This window comes from Herpailurus yagouaroundi, unplaced genomic scaffold (assembly GCF_014898765.1).
Source record: "Herpailurus yagouaroundi ecotype Mexico unplaced genomic scaffold, PumYag 193, whole genome shotgun sequence".
Taxonomy (NCBI): Eukaryota; Metazoa; Chordata; class Mammalia; order Carnivora; family Felidae; genus Herpailurus; species Herpailurus yagouaroundi.
Genome location: NW_024412424.1, coordinates 7,563,322 through 7,574,849, shown reverse-complemented (window position 1 = coordinate 7,574,849; position 11,528 = coordinate 7,563,322). Strand labels below are relative to the sequence as shown.

Here is an 11,528-nt window from a genome sequence, read left to right as displayed (position 1 = left end):
GGGAGGGATGTGTCTGCAAAGGGGGCGGGGGGCTTGGGAGGGACCGTGCAAGACTATTCCAGAGAGGTGGAGGAACCTGTGTTGGACCAAGAGTGAAGGGAAGATGAAGAAGCTGCGATACAGACAAGGAAGAGGGGAATGGTTGTTGGAAGGGAGTGGTTTCTGTAAGCAGATGTAGAGTCAAGGGAGGGGCATCACGGACTGTTCTCTTTACTAATGGGAGAAAGTGAATGAGCAGGAGGCAGGAGGGTGAGCACTGAAGATGGAGAAGAAAGCAGTTCAACATAGCAAGGGCTGTGTTATGAAAAGCCCACAGAGAACATCACACTCAATGGTGAAAAACTGAAAGCGTTTTCTCTAAGATCAGGAACAAGACAAAGATGCCCACTTTTGCTACTTCTATTCAACACAGTACTGGAAGTCCTAGACAGAGCAATTAGGAAAGAAAAAGAAGTAAAAGTCATCCAAATTGGAAATAAAGGAGTAAAATTATCCCCATTCGCAAATGACGTGATCTTATACGTAGAAAACCCTCAAGAATCTAGCAAAAAATTCGACAAAGCAGGAAAGAATATCCAGTGGAAAAAAGTCTCTTCAACAAATGGGGTTAGGAAAACTGGACAGCAACATGCAGAAGAATGAACCTGGGCCACTTTCTTACACCATACACAAAAATAAAACCAAAATGATGAAAGACCTAAATGTGAGACAGGAAACCACCAAAATCCTAGAGGAGAAAGCAGGCAAAAACCTCTTTGACCTCGGCTGCAGCTACTTCTTACTAGACACATCACTGGAGGCAAAGGAAACAAAAGCAAAAATGAGCTATTGGGACCTCATCAAGATAAAAAGCTTCTGCACAGTGAAGGAAACAATCAGCAAAATAAAAGGCAGCCTACAGAAGAAGATATTTGAGAAAATATTTGCAAATGACATATCAGATAAAGGGCTAGTATTCAAAATCTATAAAAAACTTATCAAACTCAACACCCAAACAACAAATAACCCACTTAAAAAATGAGCTGAAGGTATGGATAGACACTTTTCCAAAGAAGACATCCAGATGGCTAACAGACACAAGAAAAAATGCTCATCACTTGTCATCAGGGAAATACAAATCAAAACCATGATGAGATACCACCTCACACCTGTCAGAATGGATAAAATTAACAACATAAGATGGGGCACCTGGGTGGTTCAGTCAGTTAAGTGTCCAACTTTGGTTCAGGTCATGATCTTGAAGTTTATGAGTTTGAGTCCCACATCGGGCTTTCTGCTGTCAGCACAGAGACCACTTCAGATCCTCTGTCTCCCTCTCTCTCTCTGCCCCTCTCCCCGTTCTCTCTCTCTCTCAAAAATAAGCATTAAAAACAACAACAACAACAACAACAACAATACAAGAAACAACAGGTGTTGGCAAGGATGTGCAGAAAGGGGAACGTTTTTGCACTGCTGGTTCCTCAAAAAAATAGAACTACCCTATAATCTAGCAATTGCACTGGTAGGTATTTACCCAAAGGATACAAGAATACAGATTCAAAGGTTTATATTATAGCAGCATCATCAACAATAGCCAAAGTATGGAGAGAGCCTAAATGTTCATCGATTGATGAATGGATAAAGAAGATGTGGTGTATATCTACAATGGAATATAACTCAGCCATCAAAAAGAATGAAATCTTGCCATTTGCAATGATGTAGATGGAGCTAGAATGTATTATGCTAAGCGAAATAAGTCAATCAGAGAAAGACAAATACCATATGATTTTACTTATATGTGGAACTTATGAAACAAAACAGATGAACATAAGGGAAGAGAGGGAAAAAAAGGAGAAGAGAAGGAAACAAACCACAAGAGACTCATAATAATAGAGAACTGAGGGTTGATGGAGGGAGGTGGATGGGGGAATGGGTTAAATAGGTGATAGGTATTAAGGAAGGCACCTGCTGTGATGAGCACTGGGTGTTGTAGGTAAGTGATGAATCACTAAAGTCTACTGCTGAAACCAATATTGTACTGTATGTTAAAAAACTAAAACTAGGGCCGCCCGGGTGGCTCAGTCAGTTAAGAAACTGACTTGGGCTCAGGTCATGATCTTGCGGTTCATGGGTTCAAGCCCCGCGTCAGGCTCTGTGCTGACAGCTCAGAGCCTGGAGCCTGCTTCAGATTCTGTGTCTCCCTCTCTGCTCCTCCCCCACTCGCGCCCTATTGCTCTCTCAAAAATAAGAAACTAAAAAAAAATTCTTAATAACTAAAATTAAAAAAAAAGAATCCACACACACAAAAAAATCTGTTAGAATAAATGAATTCAGGAAACATGCAGGATATAAAATTCATACACAAAAGTCAGTTTTTTTCCCACACACTAGCAATGAACAATCCAAAAAGGAAATCAGAAAAATAATTCCACTTACATTTGTATCAAAAAGAATGAAATAGGTATAAATATAACCAAGAAGGTGAAAAACTTGTACACTGAAAACTATATAATGTTGCTGACAGAAATTTTAAAAGACACAAATAAATGGAAAAATATTCCATGTTCAAGGACTAGAAGATTTAATATTGTTAAGATGACAATACTAACCAAAGCAAAGTATAGATTTAATGCAATCCCTATCAAAATCCCAATGGCATTTTTTGCAGACATAGAAAAATCTATCCTAAAATTCATATGGAGTCCCAAGGGACTCAAACAGGCAAAACAACCTTGAAATAGAACAAAGTTGGAGATCTTACACTTCCTGATTTCAAAACTTATTGCAAAGCTACAATAATCAAGATAGTGTGATACTGGCATAAAGATAGTCATACAGACCAGAGAGCCCAGAAATAAACTCACGCATATATGGTCAAAGGATTTTTGACAAGGATTGTCAAGACCATTCAATGAGGAAAGGACAGTCTTTTCAATAAATGGTGCTGAGAAAATTGAATTTCCATATGCAAAAGAATAAAGTTGGACCACTGCCTTATAGCTTAAACAAAAATTAACTCAAAATGGATCAAATACCCAAACTTACAAGCTAAAACTATAAAACTCTTAGAAGAAAACATGGGGAGAGGACTTCATGACCTTGGATTTAACACCGACTTTTGGGCTGTGACAACAAAAACACAGGCAAAAAAAGAAAAAATAAATTGGACTTTATCAAAATGAACTGTGCAGCAAAGGACACCATCTACAGAGTGGAAGGACAACTCACAGAAGAAGAGAAAATACCTGTAAATCATAATCTGATAAGGAGTCAATATCCAATGTATATAAATAATTCCTACAAAACAACAACAAAAACCAAACAATCCTATTAAAAATGGGCAAATGCACTTGAATAGACATTTCTCCAAAGAAGATATACATGTGTCCGATAAGCACATGAAAAGATACTCAACAGGGAAATTCAAATCAAAACCACACTCAGATACCACCTCACGCCAGTCAGAGTGGCTAAAATGAACAAATCAGGAGACTATAGATGCTGGCGAGGATGTGGAGAAACGGGAACCCTCTTGCACTGTTGGTGGGAATGCAAACTGGTGCAGCCGCTCTGGAAAACAGCATGGAGGTTCCTCAAAAAATTAAAAATAGAGCTACCCTATGACCCAGCAATAGCACTGCTAGGAATTTACCCAAGGGATAAAGGAGTGCTGATGCATAGGGGCACTTGGACTCCAATGTTTATAGCAGCACTTTCAACAATAGCCAAATTATGGAAAGAGTCTAAATGTCCATCAACTGATAAATGGATAAAGAAATTGTGGTTTATATACACAATGGAGTACTACGTGGCAATGAGAAAGAATGAAATGTGGCCCTTGTAGCAACATGGATGGAACTGGAGAGTGTTACGCTAAGTGAAATAAGTCATACAGAGAAAGACAGATACCATGTTTTCACTCTTATGTGGATCATGAGAAATTTAACAGAAGACCATGAGGGAGGGGAAGGAAAAAAAAAACCAAAAGGTTATAGAGGGAGGGAGCCAAAACATAAGAGACTCTTAAAAACTGAGGGTTGATGGGGGGTGGGAGGGAGGGGAGGGTGTGTGATGGGCATTGAGGAGGGCACCTGTTGGTATGAGCACTGGGTGTTGTATGGAAACCAATTTGACAATAAATTTCATATTAAAAAATAATAAATGTATACATACATACACACACACATATATATATATATATATATATATAAATAAATACAATGAGATACCACTTCACATCGATTAGGATGGCCACTACCAAAAAAAGAAAAAACATACATAGAGTAACAAGTGGCAACAAGGATGGGGAGAAATTGGAACTCTTGTGCCCTGCTGGCAGGAATGTAAAATGGTACAGCCACTGTATGGCAGTTCCTCAAAAAATGAGAAATAGAATTACCATGTAATCCAGCAATTCTACCTCTGCGTATATACGCAAAAGAATTGAAAACAGAATCTTAAAGAGGTATTTGTACACACCATGAACACAGCAGCACCATTCACAATAGCCAAAAAGTGGAAACCCAAACGTCCATTGATGAATGAATGGACAAAATGTGGTATATACATACAATGGAATATACGGCCTCAAAGAGGAAGGAAATCCTGATACGTGCTACAACATGGGTGAAAAGCTGTGAGAACATTATGCCCAATGAAACAAACCAGTGACAAAGCAGGATACTATATGATCCCACTTATATGAGGTCCCCAGAACAGTCAAGTAGACAAAAAGTAGAATGGTGGGTGCCAGGAACTGAGGTGAGGAAGGAATGGGGAGTTGGGGGATAAGTTTCAGTTTGGGAAGATGAAAGGGTTCTGGAGACTGGCTGCACAACAATGTGAATATACTTAACACCACTGAACTATACATTTAAAATGACTAAGTTAATAAGCAATATATTGTATGCATTTTACCACAATTAAAAAAAAATGGCTAAAGGGCACCTGGGTGGCTCGGTTGGTCAGTTAAGCATCTGACTCTTGGTTTCAGCTCAGGTCATGATCTCATAGTTCGCTGAGTTCGAGCCCTGAGTAGGGCTCTGTGCTGACAGCACAGAGCCTGCTTGGGATTCTCTCTTTCCCTCTCTCTCTGCCTCTCCCCTGCTCTAGTGCACGTGTGCATGCTTTCTTTCTCTCAAAAATAACAAACTTAAAAAAAAATGGTTAAGATGGCAAATTTTGTGTGATGCATATTTTATCACAATTTAAAAGGAAGGAAAAGAAGGTATAAAGATGGCAGGGCTAGGTTCCTCACAAGATGGTGCGGCAGGGGCAGCAAGACTGCGTAGGCCAGGGGAGCCTGGGTGGCTCAGTCAGGTAAGCATCTGACTCTTGATTTCAGCTTAGGTCATGCTCTCATGGTTTGTGGGTTTGAGCCCCACGTCGGGCTCTGTGCTGACGGCGCAGAGCCTGCTTGGGATTCTCTGTCTCCTTCTCTCTGCCCCTCCCCCACTAACACTTCTGTTCTGTCTCTCTCAAAAATAAACAAACATTTAAAAAAAAGATTGCATAGGCCAGTGGACAGCCATGAAATCCCAGTCAAGGGAGGAGAGGAGCCTCCTGCATGGGGCTGGAGGCAAGGTGGTCTGCAGCAAGAGAGAAAGGAGGAGTAACAGGTGGAAGCGGTCTGGGCTTGGGAGGAGCCTGAGAAAAAGCAAGTGGGGATGGCGGGTAGAGGTAGGGACACCAAGGGCCTTGATCACCCAGTTATGAGGGAAGGGCATGCCTAAGAAGGTAGACGGATGTCCTGACATGGGCGCTCACTAGCTGGGGAGAGATGCTAGGACAGGCAGGGAGTGGAAGCAAGTCTGGAGGGCTCGGGACCTGAGGGTCAAAGCATGGTCACAGAGAGAGTGCACCATCTTTCCGTTTACTGCTCAAGGCTGACAGCCTTGGGAGGGCAGACGTGGCTCAGACATGGGTCAGGACTGAGTGTCCCTAGCATCAAGATGTACCTGGCATACTCCAGGCTCCGAGCACATGTTACTGAATCAACGAACGAGTGAATGACAAAACAGAAAACAAGGCTGTGGCTTCAAAGGAAGAAGGGGAGTCAGAGAGAAGCATGTGCAGAGTGAGGGAGACTGGGGCTCCTAAGAGGACACCTCCACCCCGGGAGAGAAGGAAGGGGAAGCGAAGAAGGGGAGACAGGCACAGACAGGCCCTGTTCCTGCAAGGGAGGAATTGTGAGCTGGAGGGGACCTGGGATGCCTACAATGACATCTAATCAAGCTCACAGGGCAGGAGAGGTTCAGGGGGCATAGCATGTGGTGGAGGTAGGGAGGATAGGGAGCGGAGAGGGGGCACGTGCATGGCAGAGGCCCAGGAGGGCAGGGAGCGTTGAGAGGCCGGCACAGCCTGGCCATCTGTGACTAGTCAGTGAGCTCGGGGAGGGCAGCAGTCACTGGCCAAGCCCACACCTACTCACCTGGGAGTAGACAGTGGCATGGACCCAGGCAAGACGGCGACTCAGGTGGTCCAGCTTTTCTGAGAAAACCTTCTGACTCTTGGTCAACTCTGCAAGGATGTCCTTTCTCTGCCACCCAAGGGGAAAGACAATCAGGCCATGGCACCATACCCACACCCACCCTGCTTGCCCCAGGCAGCCTGGTAGGAACCCCACTGGTGGCTGGAGCAGGCAAAAGGTTGGGCAGACTCAGCTCTACTCTTCAAAACCCTCTTCTGCCTAGGACCCACTGGCAAGCCCGAGCAGGCCTCAGAGAAGGGTCTTGGTCGTTTGTGCAGAGCGTGGAAATGAGACACAGCTGGGGTTCCATGAGCCCGTGGCCATGTCCCCTAGCTGGGCTGGGACCATGGCCCCGGTAGCTGCTCTCGCTTGGCTGCAAAGGCAAGCCTGGGCTCTGCAGACAGCAGGGAAAGGGCCCTGCTGGGGAAGTCCAGCCCAGGCTCAGGACGCCCTACTCCCCAGGCCAGGAGAGCTACAGCAGAGGGGCTGCAGGGAAGTGTGAGAGTCAGGTCCTGCTTCCTGCTGACTCTGCAAGTGGCCGAGGAAGCACTCAGGGTCGAATTCATAATTGATGAGGAGAGTGGGTGTGCGTCAGCACTTAGCGGGCAGGGGGCAGGGGCACCTTGGCGCGGGCTGCAGCTAGTGATGGGGCTTAAGCCCTGCCCTGCCCTAATGCCAGCCCTGCTCTCACTGACGTGGCACAGTCAGGTGGGTGGGGACAGGAAAACTACCGGTGTAGCCCCTAGAAGCAGGGGCAGGACAGTCCCTCTGTGGCCTGCCCTGGGAAGCCTGAGCTGGCAAGCCTCCTCTCTGCAACAGCCCTCCCTCTCGAAAACCCCCCTGCCCATCTAGGTCTTACCCGCTTGGGGCACCGCCGGAGCTTGTCCTCTGTGTCCCTCAGAGCCACTGCATACTCATTGACATCATCAGACACACCCACCATCTAGAGCATCGGACACCACAGGTCCAGCGTGACTCCTCAGGCATGTCACTCAGGTTTCTCCAGACCCAGCCTGGCTCCCAGCCCTGCCAAGCTCCCAACCTTCGGCCCCAGACAACCCCCTCCCACAAAACCAGGTCAGGCCCACACATCACTGGCAGCAATCAGTCTTGCTGTGGCACACATTCACATGCAGTCATGAGTAGATATCCACCCCTCCCCCCCAACACACACACAAGCATCTGAACATGTGGGACCACAGGACATGCTCATCGGCCACCAGTGGGAGACCTTGCCCAGCTGCTGGTGAACGCTGAGATTATACATCATGACGGCGCCATCCAGGACTTCCAGCAGGGAGTTCTCCGTGAGGGGCTGCTCAGGCTCCTCCGGGGGCCGCCCCAGCAGCAGGCCCTCATTCCAGTGACTGCCCTCAACTACGGAGTGGGGGGAAGGGGAGGGTCAGGGCCGTAGGCCATTCCAGCTCTCTCCCAAGCTTGTGGTGCCAGGATGGGCCTCACAGTAGGAGAGGCCTGGGCCCAAGGAGGGACTTGCAGGGGAGAACATGGGGGCAGGGGTAGGGCAAGGGCCTGCAGCTCCAGGACTATTTCTGTAGCATCGATTTCCTGCCCTTAGAGTGCACTTCCCATGCCCTTGAGATATTGCCAGGCCACAGGACCGGGAAGGAATGGGGGTGTAGCTTGGCTTTGCCCAGGGTGGGGAACTATGGATGTGCTTGGCCCTGCCTGGCACCTACTGTCCTCACGAGTCCTCTGTTCTGCGCTCAGCGTGCGGACCTTCACTTTCTCCGAGGTGGTCAGAGGCCGCCGTGGGGTCATCAGGCTCACAGCCGCTGTGCTGAGGAAGCGGTTAGCTCGGCCCAGGGTTGGAGAACTGAGCCAGCTGGGCCGGGGCAGGGGCAGTACGCCCCCCATGGCCAGAGCCTGCATGGGGCGCTGTGTAGGAGAGAGGAGGCCAGACGCCACTCAGCTCCCCAGGACCGGGGCCCATGTAGGACTCCCTTGATTTGTGGGGTGGGGAAATGGCAGGAAGGTTCGCGCCTCCACCTATAGCAAGGAAACCTGCCTGGTGAGAAGCTCCTTGCTGCCTGGAGAAGGAGGTGACCCCGTGTGACACCCCTGCCCTTATGATAGAGGGACAGCCCAATACCAAGCCCCCTGCCTGCCCCTACCGCGGCACCTGGGCCGCAGCTGGGGCTGGCTCCTCGTCCTCGTCCAGGTCATCCATGGTGGCTGCCTGGAGCTCCAGTGGGTCGATCAGGATGTTGGCCTTGGAGGCAAGGTCATCTGCAGGGAATGGCAAGAGGGTTCTCAGGCCAGTGGGGGGCTCAGGGGTCACACGGAACCGCCCACAATGGAGAGAGAGCACCATTGGCTGAGCGGGGGGCTTTGCAGGGCCCCACATTTACCACTGCACCTTTGCCTATGCACTCCACTTATTCCACGCCAGCCTTCACTGCGCCCCAAGGCCTTTTGTCTCAGGGACCTTAACAGCAGGAGGTGTTCCCCATCACACTCCTGTCGGTCCCTCTGTTTCCAGTGACTGCACGCTCTCCAGGGTCCCCTACTTCTCTCCCCAGCACTTTCTAACCTACAGACACAAGATCCAGGGCTGTCTAGGCCACTGCTTGTCTCACTTTGCACACAGGCCTCACCGTAGGCTCATCCCCTCAGCTGTCAGTGAGAGGTGGAACAGCAACACCTCTGCCTCCAGCCCAGGCTGTGGTCCTCAAACATAGCGGACTTGCCACCTCAGCCTCCTCCTACAGCCCCCTTCCTGACGGTGCCCCATCCCCACAGCCTCGGGCAGGAAGCCTGGGGTCATCTTTGACTCCTCCCCTTCACTCCTGCCCTCCCTCTATCTCCTCTCTTGGCCCACGTACTGACTCCATTATCACACGCAGATCCCTGACCTCACTCCCCTGCCTCAGGACCTTCCAAAGCTGCCCCTATCCCTGGAACGAGCCCACACCTACTTCGTGCCCCACAAGGCCCTCAGACTCTACCCATGCGACTCTGGCCTTATTTCCCACCACTCCCCGCCTGGTAGTTTCCTCACCAGCACCCCAGCAGCCTTCCGTCTCCAGGCCCTACCAGGCTGTTGTGAGCATCCCTGCCTTTGCGTGCACTGTGCTTGTAGTGCCCTGTGCCGTGGCCACGTGTGCTCGTCCTTGAAAGCCACTCAGGCAGCACTTGTGCCCGCTCGCCTCTCACCCCTGTGACCTCACCAAGATCCCGTGGTCACTCCACATATGCTCCCTAGTTCCTTATAGGACCCCTAGGCTTCCCGTGGGGCGGGTGCTCAAGGGAAGGGAGCTCAAGGAAAGGGATGGCTGGACCCAAGACCTGAGGCAGAGGGCATCTCCCTGGAGAAGCAGGTCGAGATACTCGGGTGCCCTCTGGCGGGCAAAGGGTAACCCTGCACCCAGTGCAGAGCTGGCTGAGGATTGTATGCCCCACACTCGCCCAGTCCGGCCCTGCCCACTGCCCACAAGCCTACACGTACCTTTGAGGGTCTTCCGAAGGTGTGAGAGGAGCCCTCCCAGGCGCTGCAGGTCAAAGTAGTCCACCTTGCCATTATAGAAGACCTGAGGCGGTATGTAGGCCTCTGCAAGGAGGGGTTGGGAGGCCGGGCCAGCAGTGAGCCAGATAGGAAGACACACTGAGAAGCCAGCCCTCTACGCTGCTTAGCCCAGAGGAGACCCCTGGCCTTGGCCACCCACCTGCCCTGCTCAGGCACACAGCATGGCTTCTCCCCCACCCCACCCCCGACCATTTGGGGTCAGTGTCAGTGACTGCACGAGTTGGGATGAAGGGAGCACTCTGTCTGCAGTCACATTCAGAGAGGGCCCTGACCCAGCCCCACAGACATCCCCAATCCAGGGCAGGCACGGCTCCCACTGGCCCTGAAGACCCTGTCCCACACAAACACAGCCCCCAACACCTCAGGGCCTGTCCCTGGTGTCCCCTACAAAGGACTGCAGAGGGTTGGACGGACTGGGACTGAGAAGAGGAGGCCGTAGTGGGCAGGAACTTGTGGGGACAGAGTGAATGTGGGTTTGGCACTCCTACAGAGTGGAGTTCCTGCTGCCCTGTGGAAAAGCCACCCATCAGGAGAGTACTCAACTGTTAGGAAGCCTGGGACAGCTCCACCCCCACCCTGCCGCCAGCTCCACACTCTACACTATCACCGGGACAGCGCTGCCCAGCCTCTCTGATGAGGCCTGGCCCCACTCACCCTCACTGAAGGAGGCACGAGGGTTCGAAGCCTTGTATTCATCCCAGTAGTAGCGCAGGGCAGATATCAGCCGGTGCAAGAAGCAGACCATGTACTCAGGGGGACACAGCATGGGCATATTCTGCAGGGCACAGGACATGCATTTGTGCCAGCCTAGAGCCTGCTCACTCCTCATCCAAGGCCTGCCCCAGGACCCTGGGGTGAGCACAGAGGGCGGGGCAGCAGAGGAAGAGCAAGATTAGGCAGGGATGCAGCAGGCTGAGAGGTGCCGGAAGCCTGGGGTGCAGACCCTGCAACACAGCCAAGTGTCCATGGTGGGCTGGCCGAGTGGACACTTACCCCCCGGCCACTGGCATTCTCCTGTAGAAACTTTCGGAACTTGGTCAGGAAGATGTACCTAGAAGCTTCCCCCTTTGAGGGAAGGAAAAATGAGGCTGTGAGGAGCTGGCCCTGGAGTGGACTGGCTCGGTGCTGTGCCTTAGCCTGGGCCCTGCTATGGGAACCCGAGCCAGTCCCTGCCCTCTGGGTCTCAGGGCCCCAGTACCAGCACCCATCCCTACCAGGGACCCACGCGGGGGTCTGGGAGTCACTTACCCCATTATCATCTTTATTGTTCAGCAGCAGCTTCAGGATCTGGACCTGTAGTTCTTCCACCACTGGAGGTGGGGTAGGGAACACAACACTGAGCTCTCCTCAGGCAGAGCCTTGCTCTCAGGCTCCCAGGGATGGGAAGGGGCGGCAGGTTTGGATCAGGGCTCCACTCTCAGGGTTCCCCAAGCTGAATCTAGACATGGTCACTACCAAGAGCCCCCGATACGCACGCACGCGCGCGCGCGCACACACACACACACACACACACACACACACACACACACACACACA

The 11,528-nt window shown here is 50.5% G+C and overlaps 1 protein-coding gene across 7 annotated transcripts in view; it reads right to left on the bottom strand.

The window, feature by feature from the left end:
* Positions 1-11,528, bottom strand: part of RNF123 (ring finger protein 123) — a 36,883-nt gene that overhangs the window by 9,473 nt on the left and 15,882 nt on the right. For 6 of the 7 annotated variants that reach the window (XM_040445370.1, XM_040445373.1, XM_040445374.1 and 3 more), the window contains exons 18-26: positions 11,241-11,302; positions 10,986-11,057; positions 10,647-10,767; positions 9,915-10,016; positions 8,589-8,695; positions 8,146-8,344; positions 7,680-7,825; positions 7,308-7,391; positions 6,410-6,517 (exon numbers count right to left, since the gene is read on the bottom strand). In XM_040445370.1, coding sequence (XP_040301304.1) covers positions 6,410-6,517; positions 7,308-7,391; positions 7,680-7,825; positions 8,146-8,344; positions 8,589-8,695; positions 9,915-10,016; positions 10,647-10,767; positions 10,986-11,057; positions 11,241-11,302 — 1,001 coding nt within the window. Of the gene's footprint in view, positions 1-6,409; positions 6,518-7,307; positions 7,392-7,679; positions 7,826-8,145; positions 8,345-8,580; positions 8,696-9,914; positions 10,017-10,646; positions 10,768-10,985; positions 11,058-11,240; positions 11,303-11,528 lie in introns of all 7 variants that reach the window. The other variant, XM_040445375.1, reaches the window with a different exon arrangement.